The sequence below is a fragment of the Nansenia antarctica genome (genome assembly GCF_963989245.1).
Source record: "Nansenia antarctica genome assembly, chromosome: 3".
Lineage (NCBI taxonomy): Eukaryota > Metazoa > Chordata > Actinopteri > Argentiniformes > Microstomatidae > Nansenia > Nansenia antarctica.
Window position 1 is genome coordinate 77,498,419 of NC_137688.1, and position 21,235 is coordinate 77,519,653.

Genomic DNA, 21,235 nt, shown 5'->3' on the forward strand with positions numbered 1-21,235 from the left:
CGTGTTGTCGGTTTATTGAGACCTCTGTGTGTCTGTACAGGTTTGATGGATACATTTTGTCCATTTCCTGTCTCCTGTGTGTCATTTCCTGTCTTCCTGTCTCCCACCCTGCAGTCGCCATGTACCTGGGGATCAGAAAGGGGAAAGGGCGGGCGGTAAACCCCGCTCCCTCAGGTTCACTTGGAGTATGCGGACCACCAGCTCCCTGGAGCCCAGCCACATCGTGAGGGAGATCCGCAAGGTGCTCGACGCCAACAACTGCGACTACGAACACTGCTGTGTGTCCACGGAGACGGACACGCTGAGAACCTTGTCCAGTGGGAGATGGAGGTGTGTAAGCTGCCCCGCCTCTCCCTCAACGGCGTGAGGTTCAAGAGGATATCCGGCTCATCCATCGCTTTTAAAAACATTGCTTCCAAAGTCTCCAACGAGTTAAAGCTCTGAACACAAGGGCCGAATATGATCTAGAACGTATTTAAGCTGTACAATCATTAAAGTAGCAGTTTCCAAATGTTTTTTAACAAGAATACACAGAGTATGTATTGAATATTATAATGTATAGAGTAATGCTTTGGCAATAATCACTGAATAACTTACTAATAACTACAGTATAATCTGGCCATATTTGGCCAACATAACGAGTTGAATATGATTTGTCATGCTGTGAACGTGGACAAAGAGCATTTCTAGTCTTTGGTATTATTTATTTCATCTTTTCTCTCCTCATGAAACCTTAGCATTGTTTTCAGTGTACATAATGTATCTTACTTCCAGACAGCCACACATTGTTATACTCCATTTTTCTTTTATATTGTTTAAAAGTAGAGCTCATGGAATTCATGTAAAATGTATGCTCACAAGGTCAGAGTCACCCGTGTCTCAATTAAAATGTCTGTAAACATGGTTCACAGTCTTGACTTCTCATGCTAAGGGTCGATCGTGTGGCTTATTTAAATACCAAGAAGGATCATGGGTAACTTCAGCACGCATGCAGTGACAAAGAACAAACGCAGTCAACCACAGATCGAAACATTTTATTGTTGTGTTTTCAGATCCACTCTCACATTGAAAGAAGACCTTGAGTGAGAGAGTAAGTGCTCTTTAATACAGAGTGCATTCCAGGATAGTGTCACACATTCATTCAGACATGGGGAGGGGGAGGGAGGGAGGCAGGGGGGGGAGGGGTGTCCAACCAGGGGAGAGTTTACTTCTGGGCGGGCATCAGGTCATCGATTGACCCGCCCTTCTCCAGCTTCTTCTCCATCTCCACCAGCAGCTTCACGCCGTCCACCACCATCTGCATCAGCGCCACCTCAGAGAAGCCCAGCCGGTCAGCGTTGGAGATGTCGAAGGTTCCTCCCACAGCCGCGGTGTCCACGCCACCTGAGGAGAGGCCAGACCGTTAGTCACCAGCCATCAACACAGGGGTTTCAGAACCGATACAGTATTCCTTCTGGCAAATGTATTGTCAGCATTACATGACGACATCATCATCATCATCTCCTTTACCTGTTCCGCGTTTCTGAAGCCTCAGCTTCTTGAGGATCTCCTCAAACTTGGCGTGCTTGCTGACGTTGGGGATCTTGACGTGGACGCCGGCGCGCAGCCCCGTGCCGAGGTTAGAGGGGCAGGTCAGCACGTAGCCCAGGTGCTCGTTCCACATGAAGGCGTGGCCGTTGTCTTTGAACAGAGACTCGATCTGCGGAGAAGGAGATTCGGGGGGTGGGGGCAGAATTTAGTTAAGGTCGACATCGACGTTACCACAGAGTCGATAACTAGCAAAATTTTTATAAAAACACCACGTTCTGAACGTGTGACGATGGTAAGTTACGGTGGAGATGATTGGCAGGTCTAGCTCGCCCAACCAGACGCCCCCTGGGTCTCACCTTGGTGAGGCCGGTGCAGAAGCGTGTGAACACCTCCCTCATGTTGCCTCCCTTCTGCATGGAGATGACCCTCAGGTGGTCCTCCTCGTTCACCCACACCAGGAACGTCTTGTTCTCGTTGTGCCTGAGACAGAGGAGAGCCTTAAACAACCTTCCTCTGAGCTCAGGAAGTAATAATAATATAATAATTCATTGGATTTATATAGCGCTTTTCCGAGGCTCAAAGACGCTGACAATATGGGAAGAACGGAAAACAGAAACAACAAGCAACAGATAACACAGAGTTAACAAACGGGGAAGGTTGTATGCATGTCCAGGGGGGGGGGGGGGGCGGGGGTGGCAGGGATGGGGGAGATGGCTAGGGGTAGGGGAGGCTGTAGGCGTGGGAGAACAGGTAGGTTTTGAGGTGGGATTTAAAAGTGAGGAGTGAGGGTGAGTCTCTGAGTGGTTGAGGGAGAGAGTTCCAGAGGCGGGGTGCAGCTCGTGAAAAGGCACGGTGACCGAAGCCTTTGAGTTTTGAGGGTGGGACAGTGAGGGGAACAATGGATGAGGATCGGAGGGTACGGGTAGGGCGGTGGGGGAGAAGGAGGTCAGTCAGGTAAGGGGGGGCCAGGCTATGGAGGGCTTTGTATGTGAGGATGAGGACTTTGAATTGAATACGTTCTTTGATGGGGAGCCAGTGGAGAGAGTGGAGGACAGGAGTGATGTGGTCACGTGAGCGGGTGTTTGAGAGGAGGCGTGCAGCAGAGTTTTGGACCATCTGGAATCTATGGAGGGAGCGGGAGGTGATGCCGGTGAGTAGGGAGTTGCAGTAGTCGAGGCGGGAGGAGATGAAGGCGTGGATGAGGGATTCAGCAGCGGGGGGGGAGAGGCAGTGTCTGATTTTTGCAATGTTTCGGAGGTGGAAGTAGGATGTCTTGACAATGGAACTGACGTGGGGATCGAATGAGAGGGTGGGGTCCAGGATGAAGCCGAGGTTGCGAGCCAGGGGGGAGGGGGTGATGGTAGTGTCGTCAATGGTGAGTGTGATGGGTCCGGTTTTATTGAGGGTGGATTTGGTGCCGATGAGGATGACTTCGGTCTTGTCACTGTTCAGTTTGAGGAAGTTGTGTGTGAGCCAGGTTTTTATTGCGGAGATGCAGGTTTCGATGTGAGTGAGGGGTGGGTTCTGGGTGGAGTTTGTGGTGATGTAAATCTGTGTGTCATCAGCGTAGCAGTGGAAGTCCAGGTTGAATTGGCGGATGATGTGACCGAGGGGGAGTGTGTAGCAGAGGAAGAGCAGGGGGCCGAGGACTGAGCCTTGTGGGACCCCCTGTGTGACAGAGGAGGAGGAGGAGGTGTGACCGGAGAGGGAGATGAACTGGTGTCTGTTGGTGAGGTAGGAGGTGAGCCAGTCCAGGGCGGTGCCCTCAACACCCAGTTGGCGCAGCCTTTGAAGGAGGATGGAGTGGGACACTGTGTCGAAGGCTGCGCTCAGGTCTAGTAGAACTAGGATGTTGAGGGCACCTGAGTCTGCAGAGGTGAGGAGATCGTTGATTACTTTGACCAGGGCTGTTTCGGTGCTGTGATGTGGGCGGAAGCCAGATTGAAGGGGTTCATACAGTTTGTTGGATTGGAGGTGGGAGTGAAGTTGGGCAGCGACAACGCGCTCTAGGGTTTTGGAGAGGAATGGTAGGTTGGAGATGGGGCGGTAGTTGGAGAGATTGGCTGGGTCAAGAGTGGGCTTTTTGAGAATGGGGGTGACAGCGGCAAGTTTGTAGCTTGAGGGAACGTGGCCTTGGGATAGTGACTGATTGAAGAGGGCAGTGAGGTGGGGGATGAGGGCAGGGAGGCAGGCCTTGGTCAGGGTGGTAGGGAGGGGGTCGAGGGAGCAGGTGGTTGTTTTGGAGGCGGTGATGATAGTAGTGATGAGGGAGGAGTCAATAGGGGAGAAAGTAGTGAGAGGAGTAGGGGGAGGGTAGTCAGGAGGGGGGAAGATGACAGCAGGGGGGGCGGGGGTGGTGGAGTTGGAGATGGAGGCAGTCAGTGAGCTATTGATGTGGGAGATCTTGCTGTTGAAGGCGTGGAGAAAGGAGTTGCAGAGGTCAGGGGAGGAAGTTGTGTTGTTGTCCGGGGGTTGGAGTAGTGTCTTGACAGTGGAGAAGAGGGTGCGGGGGTTTCGATTGGAGGTGTTGATGAGGGTGGAGTAGTAGGCAGATTTGGCAGCTTGGAGTGCGTCACGGTAGGAGGAGATATGTTGCTTGTAGACTTCGGCATGGACAGTGAGGTGGGTTCTATTGTGTAGTCGTTCAAGTTGGCGGCCGGTCTGTTTCATGGTGCGTAGTTCAGGGGTGTACCAGGGGGAGGAGGTGGTGAAGGAGACAGTGATGGTTTTCAAGGGGGCCAGTGAGTCAAGGGAGTCAGAGAGAATGGAGTTGAGTAAGGTGGCATAGTCTTCCGGGTTGGTGGGAGTGGAGTCAGTGGGGAGGGCAGAAGATATGGACTGGGATAGAGTGAGTGGGTTGACAGATTTTATGTTACGGAAGGAGATGGTGCGTTTGATGGGGTGGCGCGGTAGGGGCAGGGGGGCAGAGAAGAGGATGCAGTGGTGGTCAGAGAGTGGGAAAGGAAGAGGGTGGGGGTTGGATATGGGTAGGGAGGCAGAGCAGACAAGGTCGAGTGTGTGGCCTTTTACATGGGTGGGGAAGTTGATGTGCTGTGTGAGGTGGAAACAATCAAGGAGAGAGAGGAAATCAGAGGTGAGGTTGGAGTTGGGTTGGTCGACATGGATATTAAAGTCACCGGTGAGTAAGAGACGGGTAGAAAGGGAAGAGGCAATGGTGAGGAGTTCAGAGAGATCAGACAGAAAAGAGGGGCGTGGCCTCGGTGGGCGGTAGAGTAGGAGTGCAGTTATGGAGTTGGGGAGTGAAAAAGCGAGGTATTCGAAGGATGACATGGGTGGGAGGTTGAGGTCCAGTACAGTGACAGTTAGGGTGAGTTTGTGGAGAGCAGCGAGACCACCCCCTCGCTTGGAGAGGCGGGGTTTAGCGATGTAGGTGTAATTAGGGGGGGTGGCCTGGTTGAGTGAGTAGTAGTCCGAGGGTTGCTGCCAGGTTTCAGTGAGGAGAAGTATGTCCAGGTTGTTGTCCAGTATCAGTTCAGATATGACAGGGGATTTGTTGGAGAGAGAGCGAGTGTTCAATAGTGCAAGGGAGATGGATGGGGGAGCAGGAGGGAGAGAGCGGAGGTTTGAGGGGTCGGCGGTGCGGTGTGGGGTGATGACAGGTGAGCGAGAGTTAGTCCAAAATGAGGGGATGTTTGTGCCTTCAGGGTGGTGTAGAGTCCGGTGTCGATGTTGCTGGGAGCCTCGGTGGATGTAGCGGCGGCGGCGGAGAATGCCTGCCTTGGTGGCGGCGGTGGCAGCAGCAGCAGTGAGGCGATGGTTATGGTTCAGTGAGTGAAGGTCAGTGGCAGTATAGGTGAGTATGGTGGGCGGGGGTCCAGGGCAAAACGATAGGAGCAGCAGGAGGGTGAGTCCAAGTTGGAGATGAAACCAGAGTACAGGTGGGAGCAGTTCAGTGGATAGGTTGGGAGTGGCTAGTAGTTGGTGGGCAGTGAGTTGTGTAAACATGGCAGTGGACCAGAGTGACAGCGTGGTGTTGTTGTTGTTGTTGTTGTCATCTGTATTGCCAGCCTGGGACTGAACCCACGCGGCCAGCCAGCCTAACCGTGTCATGCCAGCGACCAAAACCTGCAGTAGTGAGTGAAGGCCGGGAAGGACTGACACTCACCTGCGGAGATGGCAACCCCCGAACCGGGGAGGGAGTGGTGGCTACCTCCCGGGACAGGGGTAGTGGCACAGCACAGCCAGGCCAGCGATGTCTGAGAGCGGCGCGCAGCGGGTCGGTCAGCAACACAAAGCCGGGGGACAGGAATGATGAGGCGGTGAATACTGCAGTCCGGTAGAGGAGGCGATGGATACTGTAGTCCGGTAGCGGAGGCGATGGATACTGTAATCCGGTAGTGGAGGCAGTGAGAGGCGGGAGGTGGAAAGCAGCGGAGGTCGGCGAAAAGTCAAAAATACTTGGAAAAGAAAAGACAAAAAATAAAAAGCGGAGACCTCCGGGGGAAGACGGGCACACAAAACAAGGTAGACAGCGAAAACAAGAAACCAGGACAGGATACAAAAAGACAGGATACAAAAGACAGGACCGGGGGACAAAAGCGGCAGTCACAGCGCTTGACGCCAGCGTGCTCTGAACCCGGAAACAGCAAACAGCAAACAGCTACGGCAAACGCAACAGGACAATTGACAACAGGACAAAGGTCCTATTGACCTATAAGGTCCTATAAGGTCCTATTGACAACAAGTAAGGCTTCTGAAGCACCAAATGTAATGTATGTATAAATAAGCCTTATTAACACCAGAACAGCTGTGGGTGGGGTCTTTTGACCGTGAGAGTAACATTATTTTAATATCTTTGCACTTGATCAAATTTCAGGACCACTAGTGGTCGTTGTGTGTAAGTAGCAGCTTCCCATTGTAAAGACTATGGTCGTTTGACCCCCGAGGCGCCTCACCAGATGCCCCGGCCGTCGGGCCAGTCCCGGCCCATCCCGGCGGACAGCAGCAGAGGAGACACGGGCTTGTCGAACAGGAAGTGGTCGTCGATCAGCAGCTGCTGCTCCTCGTCCGTCATGTTCTTCAGGGCGTAGTACTTCCCCTTCAGGTCACCTGACAGGGCGTCCAGGGCTGGAGAGGAACGGACATGTTAGCTCCTCTGGGGCTCGGGCGGTAGAGCATGGCGCTAACAGCGCTTAGGTTGTGGGTTCGATTCCCGCTGGGACCGTATATACTAAAATGTATGTATGCACTCACTGCAATGTAAGTGTCTTTGGATAAACATGTCAGCTGAATGGTGTATGTTATTATATTATTATATCAGCTCCGTTTGAGTCTCCGTTCATCTGGAGGATTAAATGTGTGGTGTCCCTCTTCTTACCTTCACTAATCCTGCCATGTAACACCAGTATTATTAACACCAGTATTATTAACACCAGTATTTACATTACAAGCCACAAATGACCTGTTCAAAACAGCCAAACAAAGCCAGTGACCTAAAACTGTTTAACAAAGACATCCCCATACGACTCGCCAACTCTCCTGTCAATAACTTGCATTAATTCGGCTTGCCACCAGAGGGGGCCCTCTACACAGTAGGCTAATGTGGAAATGCATCATGACAGGGTGGCGTGCAGAGCTCCTGACCCGTTGCTGTGCAGAATGCTGTCTGTCCTCTGCTCCGTTATAGGTCATGGCTGGACAGAAACATCCACCTTTATCCTAAGCCTGCTTAGTGGTGCGTCAGCTTCTGCCCACCACAACCCCCTCCCCTGTCATCCTCATCTAACCCCGCCCCTGTCACCCTCATCTAAACATCTGTGCTCAACTCTACGTACCACCCTACCCCTCTATGTACCACCCTACCCCTCTATACCGCCCTACATACCACCCTACCCCTCTATGTACCACCCTACCACTCCATGTACCACCTTATCACTCCACTATGTACTACCCTACCCCTCGACGTACTACCCTACCCCTCCATGTACCACCCTATCCTACCCCTCCATGTACCACTCTATCCTACCACTCCACGTACCACCCTACCCCCATCACTCCAAGTAACATTTAAACCCTCGCCACACGGCCCCTCTCCTCCGTACCCTCTATGGAGAGCTTCTCGATGCCCCTCCTCTCCCCGCGGCTGCAGTGGGGGGGCAGGCAGAACCCGCGGACGCTCCGGCCTGTCCGGACGCGGGAGCTCAGGACGTAGTTGGGGTCCAGGTCATCTCCGCCCTGCAACAACACACAGCGGTTAGCCTCTCTGCAGGAGGGTAGAGGGCTTCAATAAACCATGGGTCTACCATCTCCAGAGAGACAGACTGACAGCCGTGTGTCAGGGAACAGAACAGCACCGGACCTTCAGGTTCTCTGGGTTCAGGTCGGTCTTGTGCTTGTCGGAGGGTTTGTAGCCTCCGTGTCTCTCCTCGATGACGGGGTCCAGCAGCTCCTTGAACACCTCGTAGGTCTCCTCGTCTCCCGCCACGCACCCCACCGTCATGATGAAGGGATGGCCTGGAGGAGAGACCAATCAGGAGGGGGCTTAGATGGAGACACACACTCAGGACCAATGACCAGGGTGGTGTTCCATCAACAACGCTAAAGGGAAAATCCAGGCTTATTCTGATAAGTCTAGTTATCCAAAATAAGCCTGGATGTTCCTTTATAGACGTTGATGGAACAACCCCCAGGTCACTGACCAAAGCTCAGAATGTCATCAAGCTCAAGGCCTATACTGAGACTGAGACTGGGGATGGGTGTGTGTTACCAGGATTATCAACCCCTGTCTGAATGACCCCGTCTATGGTGAAGCCGTTGGGGGTGGCTCTCTCTCTGAGCTGCTTGTATATGTCCTGGGTTAAGAACTTGGCCATGTGGTTGTTGTGCTGGCTGAGGTCTGGGAACTCCTCGTCAGGCGACAGCCTCTTGATTGTCACTTTGGCCATTTGGTCATTGCTGAACAGTAACAACAAACACATTCTACAGGGTAAGGGGAAGCTACCTGTTATGCTTAAAAAAAATGCATATGGCATTTTTGAAATCTACATTCTCCTTAAAAGTGTTCTCCTTACTTGGTAGGCTAGTAAGGTAGGTTAAGTGTTGATTGTAAGTCGCTTTGGAATAAGCCGGCGTCTGCTAAATGCCAAAAATGTAAATGTAAGGGGGCAACTGTCAGCTAGTGACATTCTTGTTGCCTGTTAAATGTTATTATGGCATGCCTGACTAACCAAATAATTGACCTATGTTCCAGCTACTAACACTGAGTGAGAGGCAATTGAATAAACTGCAACTATACACTTGATGCCGAAATGTTGCTGTAATGTTTTAACCCATCGGCAAGGTCATTGTGCAGAACAGAAGTGTGTCCTTGAAACGTGACGATCAGAAGCCGCCACATCGGATCCAGAGACGCCCTAAACGCCCCTCGCTAAACCCCGTTACCAGGCAGGACAGGTGTCTGGGTGGTTGAAAGCCGCTTGACTCTTTACCTGGGTTATCTACCCTGGTCTGTCTTGTATGTAAACCAATACACTAGTCTTGTATGTAAAACCAATGCACTAGTCTTGTATGTAAACCAATACTACACTAGTCTTGTATGTAAACCAATGCACTAGTATTGTATGTACACTTTACATACAATACTAGTGCATTGGTTTACATACAAGACTAGTGTATTGGTTTACATACAATACTAGTGCATTGGTTTACATACAATACTAGTGCATTGGTTTACATACAAGACTAGTGTATTGGTTTACATACAAGACTAGTGCATTGGTTTACATACAAGACGAGTGTATTGGTTTATTTGGGAATCAGAAGAGCTTCATAATAATTGTTTGGGATTGTCAATGTCTCCATGTAGAAGAAGAGCAGTATTATGTATGCATCAATGCAATCACGATTCCCAGTTGTTAACTGACCACTAAAACCCATTAAAACCCATTGAAACCATTAAAACCCATTTAAATAATTAAAACCCATCTTTTTAATATTGCCTTTAAATTACTAAATGGTTAAATGATGATTACATAATGATTAAAGCATTTGAGCTGCAACGTTTGCAGGAAAAGTGCTATACAAATAATGGTTATTATTATAACAATTATTGTTGTTGTTATTATTATTATTATTATTATTATTATTATTATTATACAGTTTCTCCTCCTGTCTTTTTAAAAGATTCCGACGTCATCAACTGGAGCCGAAAATAACACATTTCAGTCGTTTGATCGCATCTACGAAGCGCAGCGTTTGCGCCGATTCACAGATCTGCACCGCATCTAGACCGCCTCGTACTTCAGATGTCAATGTAACTGAAGCAAACACGATGTGATAGTCTGCAAACCTGCGCCTCCTCCGCCCAGTTACAACACTCACCAACCAGGACACGCGGAGACTTATGTGAGAGCTCCTGGATCGCCATCCTCATTTGGAAAACACCGTGATATCAACAGCAACCTTTTATTTGATGTTTTAATCCAGCTGTTTTTCAGAAGGTGGGTCAAGAAGCTGATGAACGGTGTGAGAGGTGAAAGCGTAGCTACTATAGCTAGCATCGTTGAGACCAGTTCAGTTGTGCACAGGGACCTTGCCGGAGAACACTAGCTGGCTAGTTTGCTTGTCTGTGTAGATTAAAGATGTGTAAAATTACTCATACAGGTTGTTTATTGTTAGGCTATGCTTGCACCCTTGGCTAGCTAGCCACCGCTGCTCATGTAGCTAACGGCTCCTTTAGTTTAGATTAGTTTAGTTTGGGTTAGTTTACTCCACTGGGATACATTCTATATCTATATAGGATAATATTCAAATAGGATATATTCTATATCTATATTATATATACTTACAGTTTCTCCATATGTTCTGCCGTGGTTGTGGCTGTTTCAGGTGAAGCCGTCAGGTGAAAATAAACTGTCAGTTAATCAGAGTTATGATGATAAACTGTCACTTACAATACAATGTTTGAATCTAAACAAGGCGCGTGGCGCGTGTCCGCATGCATTTGATGATTAACAACATTTTGTAGAATGTTTATTTTTGAGAGAGGAGATTTCTGCCTGCAGGTCAAGGGTTAGAATTGAGTGTCATAATGTCTAGGTTGTTGTTGTTTTCTATCTATCTATTTATCTATCTATCTATCTATCTCAGTCTGCTACTGAATTTGTGTAAAACAAAAAACAAAAAACATATTCAGCCACATTCAAATAAGCTGTGTCCATACACTAGCTGTGTCCAACTGTCCATACAGTAGCTGGTCCATACACTAGCTGTGTCCATACAGTAGCTGTGTCCATACACTAGCTGTGTCCATACACTAGCTGTGTCCATACAGTATCTGTGTCCACACAGTATCTGTGTCCAGACCCTAGCTGTGTCCATACACTAGCTGTGTCCATACAGTAGCTGGTCCATACACTAGCTGTGTCCATACACTAGCTGTGTCCATACAGTAGCTGTGTCCATACACTAGCTGTGTCCATACAGTAGCTGTGTCCACTAGCTGTGTCCATACACTAGCTGTGTCCAGACCCTAGCTGTGTCCATACACTAGCTGTGTCCATACAGTATCTGTGTACATACAGTAGCTGGTCCATACACTAGCTGTGCCCATACAGTAGAGTGTCCATACAGTAGCTGTGTCCATACACTAGCTGTGTCCATACAGTATCTGTGTCCATACACTAGCTGTGTCCATACAGTAGCTGTGTCCATACAGTAGAGTGTCCATACAGTAGCTGTGTCCATACACTAGGCACTAGCTGTGTCCATACAGGATCTGTGTCCATACAGTAGCTGGTCCATACACTAGCTGTGTCCATACAGTAGCTGGTCCATACCCTAGCTGTGTCCATACAGTATGAATGAATGGTCTTTATTGTCATTGATATAGTACAGGTACCAAACAACGAGATTTAGGAGGGGTGGCTCCCCTGGTGCTAGGAAAGAAAAAAAAACAAAAAAAAACACAAGAAGGGAAGGAGCTGGTTTACATAAATAAAGGCTATGTACACTATCCACTATACTATACTGTACAGATAGACGACTAGGGTTGTCATATTGCACATAGTGTTATTGCACATTCATTTGAAGTGTCGCAGTTTGCAGGCTAGAAATGTACATATTTGTGCCTCAGCACTACACCTGATTTTTTCAGTCCAGCAGCTGCCATCAATCCGTCCAGACTGTCCAGGGCCCAGCACCTAGGTCTTTGCTGTGTTCAGGGCCTGGATGGCCCTGGGGTAGAAGCTGTGCTTCAGTCTGTTTGTCCTTGCGGCCATGGTCCTGTACCGCCTTTTCGAGGGCAGCCGGGTAAAGTGTTTGTACCCAGGGTGGGTTGGGTCTCTGGAGATCTTGGAGGCCTTCCTGAGACAGCGTGTGTTGTACAGCTCTTCCAGAGAGGGGAGGGGGGCGCCGGTGATCTTCTGGGCTGTTCTCACGACTCTCTGTAGCGCATTTCTCTCCGCGGTTGTGCAGCAGTATCTGTCCATACAGTATCTGTGTCCATACAGTATCTGTGTCCATACAGTATCTGTGTCCATACACTAGCTGTGTCCACACACTAGCTGTGTCCATACACTAGCTGTGTCCACACACTAGCTGTGTCCATACAGTAGCTGGTCCATACACTAGCTGTGTCCATACAGTAGCTGTGTCCACACACTAGCTGTGTCCATACACTAGCTGTGTCCATACAGTATCTGTGTCCACTGTCCATACACTAGCTGTGTCCATACACTAGCTGTGTCCACACACTAGCTGTGTCCATACAGTAGCTGGTCCATACACTAGCTGTGTCCATACAGTAGCTGTGTCCACACACTAGCTGTGTCCATACACTAGCTGTGTCCACACACTAGCTGTGTCCATACACTAGCTGTGTCCATACAGTAGCTGTGTCCATACACTAGCTGTGTCCATACACTAGCTGTGTCCATACAGTAGCTGTGTCCATACACTAGATGTGTCCATACACTAGCTGTGTCCATACAGTAGCTGGTCCATACACTAGCTGTGTCCATACAGTAGCTGGTCCATACACTAGCTGTGTCCATACAGTAGCTGTGTCCATACAGTAGCTGTGTCCATACACTAGCTGTGTCCATACACTAGCTGTGTCCATACAGTAGCTGGTCCATACAGTAGCTGGACCATACACTAGCTGTGTCCATACACTAGCTGTGTCCACACACTAGCTGTGTCCACACACTAGCTGTGTCCATACACTAGCTGTGTCCATACACTAGCTGTGTCCATACACTAGCTGTGTCCATACAGTAGCTGTGTCCATACACTAGCTGTGTCCATACAGTATCTGTGTCCATACAGTAGCTGTGTCCATACACTAGCTGTGTCCATACAGTAGCTGTGTCCATACAGTATCTGTGTCCATACAGTAGCTGTGTACATACAGTAGCTGGTCCACACACTAGCTGTGTCCATACACTAGCTGTGTCCATACAGTAGCTGTGTCCATACACTAGCTGTGTGTCCATACACTAGCTGTGTCCATACACTAGCTGTGTCCATACAGTAGCTGGTCCATACACTAGCTGTGTCCATACAGTAGCTGGTCCATACACTAGCTGTGTCCATACACTAGCTGTGTCCATACAGTAGCTGGTCCATACACTAGCTGTGTCCATACACTAGCTGTGTCCATACAGTAGCTGTGTCCATACAGTAGCTGTGACCATACAGTAGCTGTGACCATACAGGAGCTGTGTCCAGACAGTAGCTGTGTCCATACACTAGCTGTGTCCACAGGTAAGGGTCACCGGATCCTTCAATCGATCCAGACAAATCGGGCATCTGAATTGGTCCTCCTCTACAAACATTTTAGCTGCTCCCATTTTGCCAACAGTCTATACACAAAGTAGGAATTATATACATTTTGAGTTTTGAACTCTAAATGTAGAGCTGAGATCGACGCAAATGTGCCTCAACATTGAATGTGTGGTCGTTCTGGTTGAACTGGTACAACAGTCACTGGCTGCAGTGCAGTGTTCTTCGTCAATATAGTGTGGAACAGTCACAGACTTGGGACCTAACACACAGTGCCCCTAGCATGGCACAATGCAGCAGTCCCTCAGCCGCTTCTCCGGGGTTAAAAGAGTAGGCACTATTTTACCCTCTACCTGTTGAATAGAATACTGCAAGTAATACATCTTTTGAATTACTTATATTCAGTACTCAAGTTGTAAAAGAAAATCAGGGGGGGTGGTGGATTTTATCATAATGGGGACAATTTTAGCATCCCCACAGCGTCAGTGACTTCAGCGTCAGTGACTTGGTAAAAATGTCATTGCATGTGTGCGTGCCCCCCCCTCGCCCACAGTATTTTACTCAATATGCGCAAAACTAAATGTTGAAATAGCAGTAATACCACGTTCATTGATAAAATGACATAAGGGATGGAAAGGGGGGATGGCAGTTTTCGAAGGGGGATGATTTTTACTGTTTTTATTTCAGGGGGGATGCCATCCCCTCAACTTGAGTGCTTGCTTATATTGTCTTGTGTGTGTGTGTGAGAGTGTGTGTGTGTGTGTGTGAGTGTGTTTGTGATTATATTGATTCAATATTATTATTAAAACTGCACTACACCAGCGCATATGTAAGTTAAAGAGAACACACCTGTGATGATGTCATTTCACTAAAGCGCAGGCGCTTCTGACGCTTCATCAACAGTCATCCGTCTAGACCTCGAGACCTGCACTGGAATATAGTCCAGCAGCAACCACAGGAGCCAATATCGATATTATAGACTTGTTGAGCTGTTTTTTATGTTGGAATATTTGACGTCTACTTGATACAACATTCTGCAAACAGACATAGCCCTGCCCTGAGTTAGAACAAACTGTAAAGAAAGTTAATACACTAAAAATAAAAAATAAACAAAGTTGCTGACTAAATCTGAATTTCCGGGAAGAATTTCCAGTGATCATACTTTCTAGTGAAGAAGTAGACTTCATCTGTTTCTAGGCAACCAGCCATATACTGTAGCATAGACGATAGGTAACCTGGGTCTCTACCTGTTTCTCTGCTGCAGCTGAGACTGTACCATGGCCTTTATGAGCATCTACTGTACATAGATAACAGATACATTGATTATTAGTCCGGCAGTATATCTCCAGCAGTTTGTCATGAGGACAGCATATCCCAGCCTGAAGTTGTTCAGTTGTTCAGTGGCACCAATAACCTTGTTTTTTCCCCGGGTTTAGGTCATGGTGAAGTCTAAGGCAGTGGTGTAGTCTAGTTTTTTCTAGTGGGTATATTGTGATTTTCCCCTCCCAGCCTCATATCGTTCATTTTGGAACGCCATAAAAATAAATCTGCGCTCCCTGTCTAACGTTATATATCAAACATTACATAACATAACATTACAAGGTTATAAGGTTGATCTGTGCATGATAGTGCTGCATTTTGACATATTTCATGTCGCATTTCCCCCCGTTGATGGTGTATGACGCTATAGTCAGTCCCAATGGTCCAAAAGTCAAGTGCTTCGTAACACAGACAGGGTGAATTTTATGAATGAAAGTGTGAAAGTTCTGTCACAAAACGCTGTTACGTATCCTCGCACATTTTTAAGTGGGTATACGGAAATCCTTGGCCTTTCCTAGTGGGTATACGGTGTAGTCCTGCGTATCACGTAGACTACACCACTGGTTTAAGGTGACTCTCACAATAAGTTGTGTATCATAGCCCACACTAGGGGTGTAACGGATCACGGAAATTCCGTGATCCGTTCGGATCGCCCTCCACGGTTCGGAACGCATGTGTCAATTGCAAAATAATATTACTTAATATCTTACTTAATATCTCTTGTAAATCACAATGTAGAGTTGCCATGAAAAGATAGACTCGAAAAGATTTACTCTAAAGCGCAATGATAGGTTGATAATGCGAAAGAAAAATAATCCGTTGTTTGCTCACTGCACGTGAAGCTGGGAATCCACAACAACAAGGCTGCGTTCGTAAATCCGCTCTGGAATCTGATCAGCGTTCAAGGAACGCCTCTTGTCCAATCAAATTACTTGGTCGCTTTATGACGTCGGACCCAGTGTGCGCTCCGGCGCTCTCAAAGCGAATTTACAAACGCGGCCCAAGTGTATCATGTTACGTTGTTCGGCGGAGAACAACTCGAAATGCCTCCCTCGTCATTTAAATCCCATGTATGGGAGCACTTTGGCTTCTCTGTCAACTATGACGGGAGGCACGAAAAAGGTAGCTCGACATCTTCTGATAATGTAGGCATTTTTTTCATACCATGTTCAAAATAAGGGTTCACTTTATTATTTAGTTAAAAGTGGCATAAAACATGTTTATTCATCTGCTTTAAAGAGCCCAGTGATTCACTGCTGCAACCAGGCGCCTCCTCCCTCTCTCCTATCATTTAAATTGAGTGTATTTCAGTATAATTATGTAATGTTTGAGTGTAGAATATGTTAGTTATATATATATATATATATATATATATATATGTATATATATGTATGTATATATATTACCAGTTTTGACATCTTGAATGTTGTTGGTTTTTTGACACATAGTAAAAGTGGTGTTTTTACAGAATTCAAGGAAAAAGCAGTTTTTATAAAAACAAAAATGTTTTGTGTTGATCTGAAAAATGGTCCGATCCGTGACTCAAAAACCGTGACACGATCCGATCCGTGAGTTAGGTGATCCGTTACACCCCTAGCCCACACCCTGTATTTTTGTATTTTTGTATACTTCACTATATACAACATATTTATCATAGCCTGTAAAATTGCACATTGTATATAATCTCAATGTATATATACCACTGCACATATACATCCAGTCACTATTGTATGTCATTGCACATCTTGCTACCATTTGCACTTAACTGTATAGATTGCTGTAAATACTGCTGTAAATACTGCTACTTATCACTGCAATATAATTGCTATTTTTGCACTTCTGGTTAGACGCACAATAATTTTGTTGCATTTTCTTGTAGCCTACTATGTAATGACAATAAAGTGAATCTAATCTAATCTGTTATATATTGAGTACAGTCCATTATGTGTCCGCTATACAGTACAGCAAGGTTAATTTTGATATTACGAACCCTTAAAAACACATATTATACATTGAGATGATTATTATGTTTATATTATATATAGGAATCGAATCGGTTACATGGTCAACGCTTAACCCGCTACGCCACCTAAGCGCCCCCACTCTACAGTGTCTTTATGGTGTTTTGTGCATCACACATTTTTTCATCCATCATACGTAGTATTACATGTTACCTGCTCACAGTACATGTCCTGCTCACAGCATGAAGGGGAGATAAGGCAACGTCTGGGTGGGGGCCACGGGTGTGGTTAGAAAGGCTTGTGTTTGTGCCTAAGGCAGGGGTAGGGGTCTAGCCAAATAAGGAGGACAATGAAACTGATTGGAGAGGAATCAGTCGAGTCGAAGATGCTTGCGCAGAACACAATAATATAATTTTGAGTTGAGTGGTATCTCAAACTGTTTTGATAACGCTTCCAGAGCATTTGTTGCAGGCAACTTGTATACAATGTCTCGACTCTCAGGTGCAATGAAACATGCCTGATTGTAGCTATATCCTATCCCTACCTTATGATTATAACGCATATATATTTTGGGGTCACCAGTATTACTTTGCAGTGAAGTTATGTGTGAGATTCTGAAACTGAGTTTGGTAGGGAAATTTATGAATTTCAAAAATCTAAAATGCTGGGAATTCATTTTCTCTGTCTAAACGGGAGGGCTGAACAGGGATATTCTTGAGCACAACCTTCAAGTAATGTTCAAACTAATTAAGACATTGCGAAGTAAATGCTTTTATATTCCACAATGTCTTCTTGTGTTCATTTAGGAATACAGTAATCTCCCTGCATATTCAACAGATACAATAGCTGATCAGATTGTATAGATTGCAGTTATTCATGGAAGAGTTGTTCTGTGCCAAATAACTGTGCGTGTGTGTGTGTGTGTGTGTGAAAAAAAAACCTAAACTAGCTTCATGTTATATGTGAAATTATAAGATGGTGTCATGTTTCAACCTCTGTAGGGCCGCTAACTTTTGACTTGTCTGACAGATCTGTATTCTCAAGTATGAAGTTGTATGCCCATTCTTCAGTGAAACTTGTATACCTGGTTACTCTGCATTGACTCTTTATAAGTTGTTCAAAAAGCCAGTGCAATTTAGCGCTTTTGATATTCCCTAGATCTGTTAAAGCTGTGAAACTAGCTATTGTCTCAATATTTATTGTCTCAATGAATGGACCAGCTGCAGGGGAGAAAGAAGAATGGGTTGAAGCTAATCTAAAATAATGCACATTAAGAACAAAGGAGGTAGAAAACACACACAAACACACACACACACACACACACAGACACACACACACACACACACACACACACACACACACACACACACACACACACTCTTATTTACTTGGTGCAGCAGGAGGCGACAGGCCCGAGCCTAAAAAGGAGGAAATACAAAACGTTGTAAGTTCCTCTGTATTTCTGACCTCTAAATAGTATTATTATAGTTTGCTCCTTACCAGAATCACACACACACACACACACACACACACACACACACACACACACACACACACACACACACACACACACACACTCATTTGAAATGCTTTATTTATGTCCACATAAATGTACAATATCTAAAGGACATCAATACTATCAGTGCATTTTGACATTATGAAAACAGTCAGTTACAATAGTGCTGAATTGACAACCAGTTATGCCTACACATAGGATGTTATTCACACCAAATGATAACAGTGGATTGACATACAGTATGAATACTGTAAAACAGACAGTATAAAGCTCATGAGTACAAGAAGCACTGCCTTCTCCACATTGAGCGGCTACCAATAATAGCAGATACTGAGCAATACTTTGCTAACTGTTTGGCCCTTCTCTTAGATAGGCCAGCCATTTGAAGGCCTCTGACAACAAGCTTGTGAACATGGCCCAGGCTGCCAAATATGACAACTAAAAGTTTACATCTGTAACCCAGTTGTGATATGGCCTGCTCCAGTTGGTATTTCAAGAACTCGGTTGAAAAGGCTTCCTCTATGTTAACCTCACAGTAATTGTTTGATTTCAAATAAACCAAACAAACAATGTTTTATTAGCCACGCAATCGATCATTCAATCATAGGAATGTGGTCATTTTTTACACACACCCAAAAACACCCTGAAGCTTTTGGAGTGTAGAGCCAAAAGAGGAAAATATGCTTCACTGTCCCATTACTTAAGTGCAGGGCACTATAGATTTATAACTCATGCGCTTGCTGAAAATATAATTGTTTTCACTAGCAATGATTCATACTCAGCCAGAGTCTAGGGCTGCCACAAACGATTATTTTCATAGTCGACTAGTCACCGATTATTTTAACGATTAGTCGACTAATCGGATCATAAATTACAGCTTATCGCACAATTACTCAATCGCTCTTATTTAACTATCATCTTCTAAATCAGCTTCTTAAATGATTGTTCACTCAAAAATAGATATTTTAATGAACTTTGCAGATTTATTTCTGGCATCACTTGCATGTAATGTAATGTAATGTAAAGAGTAGTAGAGAGTGCAAACTGCTGAGTAAAATGAGGTAGGCTAGGCACTAGGCAACCAAAAGAATACAAAAACAAAAATAAATACTTGTACAGAGTACAAAAGTTTTGCTTTGCTTCACTCATCTCTGGCATCAAACATACATTTTAAATGTATTGAATAGTGCTGCAAAATAAAATGAGGTAGGCACTAAGGCAACTAAAAAAGAGCAATTATCCACAAAAAGAAATGTTTGTAGAGAAAAGGTTTGGTCTCAATCAAATAACATAACAAAGAAAAGTGCAGGAGACTGAGCAAAGAAATTGTTTCTCTCCTGTGTGGACTATTCATTCATAGCGAGGAAATGCACGTTGGCATCTTGACAAGATAACTATCCATAGTAGAACGCGCCTTCTTAGCACTGTAACGTTAAGACAACATTTTTAGCTATTTGATAAGTATCGCTTTGATGACAACGTTACAGCACATAACGTAAAATAATGTAAGAAGGCTTTTAACGTAACAATATCGTTAGCCAATAACAAGCTAACTAGCTTACCGAGACGAGCCATCGTCTTCCTCGTCATCTGCCACAACGTGCTTCCTTTTGAGATGCTCGCGCATCATAGACGTGCTGCCATGATATTATGAATAAGCGAGTTCAGCTTTGCAAATTGTATATTTTACATTCTTTTTTTCAACGTTGTGGTTGAAATGCTCCCACACTTTAGACGTACGAGGACGGGAAGACATTTCTCAGTTTGTTTTTCCGGGGATGTCACGTGTGTCCCGGATGACCGACACTGCGCATGTACATCAAAGACACTGGGAGACGCTAGCCAGTGGCAGCTTCAGGGAAGAAAAACGAATGCTTATCGCTTATATTGCATCTTGCATATTGCATATTATCCCCTTATTGCAGGCCGGCATTGTAAATAAGAATTTTGTTCTTAATTGTCTCGCCTGGTAAAATAAAGGTAAAAAAACAAAATCAGCTCCAAAAAAACATGCGACGACGTCGATTACCAAATATGTCGGCGACGATTTTGGTAATCGACGTCGTCGCGACTAGTCGACTAATCGTGGCAGCCCTAAGCCAGACTCTGTGTGCCATCTCCATTCAATGTTTAACCTTCTTCCTTTCCTCTCTCACACTTCCAATCTCATGGTTGGTTCTTTGGAGGGCCCAGAGTCTGGCTCCCAGGTTGAACCCTCCTACATTGTGAGCATGGGGCCTCTGGAGGCACCTGGCCGGCAGCTTTGCATCGTTGCCCCTGTTTTTTCTTTTTGTTGTTGTTATTTTTTCAGAGTGGGGTAGTCCCACTCATATTTGTACATTTTATTAGACAGATACATCGAAGACAGACAGGAAAGTAAGGAGAAGAAGGGAGAGAGAGGGCATGTCAGCAGGGCATGGGCCGGATTCGAACCCATGTCGACATGGGCATGTGTGCACTGTAGACCGTGGTGCTAGACCACTGGACCACCCCAGGCCACATCGTTGCCCCTGTTGATAGGATGGCAATACCCCTGCCTCAAGAGGGCCTGAGTTAATGCTCTTGCGGGTGTTTGATCTGGGTTACCCAGAGCAGCTTGGCTCCTTTTATGGCTTCCTGGAGCACTTGTATGGTTTTTATATGACCCCACACGCTGCCCAAGACTCGCCCTGCAGCAAGAGGTCCAAAGTGCTTGAACTGGTGTCACGACTCCACATGCCTTCCTGACAAATAGAAACGGGACACATAAGACATGACTTCCCCCCCGACCGCTGTTTTCTTTATCGTGTCATGTTGCCTTCTCAGTGTCGTGTGATGTGACAGGTGTAACTCAAGACTGAAGATTTCTTTACTATATTTATTAGCAGTTCCTATAGTGTATTGGATTGTTTTACCCAAAATGTTTAAAAAGATATATGTTGTATTGAAGAGTATATTGCATTATGAATGAATGAATGGTCTTTATTGTCATTGCTACAGTACAGGTACCAAACAACGAAATTTAGGAGGGGTGGCTCCCCTGGTGTTAGGAAAGAAAAAAAAACACTTTTAAAAAAATCACAAGAAGGGAAGGAGCTGGTTTACATAAATAAAGGCTATGTACACTATCCACTGTACTATACTGTACAGATAGACGACTAGGGTTGTCATATTGCACAATAGTGTT

The 21,235-nt window shown here is 46.0% G+C and overlaps 1 protein-coding gene across 1 annotated transcript in view; it reads right to left on the reverse strand.

The window, feature by feature from the left end:
- Positions 1-1,204: 1,204 nt before the first annotated feature.
- The window catches only part of LOC308154430 (creatine kinase, testis isozyme-like), a gene marked incomplete at both ends in the record, with an annotated part of 34,608 nt that continues 14,577 nt past the window's right edge, over positions 1,205-21,235 (reverse strand). The window contains 7 exons of the mRNA XM_080527591.1: positions 1,205-1,383; positions 1,510-1,699; positions 1,887-2,010; positions 6,447-6,618; positions 7,593-7,725; positions 7,850-8,004; positions 8,258-8,445. Of these exons, the coding sequence (XP_080383717.1) occupies positions 1,205-1,383; positions 1,510-1,699; positions 1,887-2,010; positions 6,447-6,618; positions 7,593-7,725; positions 7,850-8,004; positions 8,258-8,445 (1,141 nt within the window). The remainder of the gene's footprint in view (positions 1,384-1,509; positions 1,700-1,886; positions 2,011-6,446; positions 6,619-7,592; positions 7,726-7,849; positions 8,005-8,257; positions 8,446-21,235) is intronic.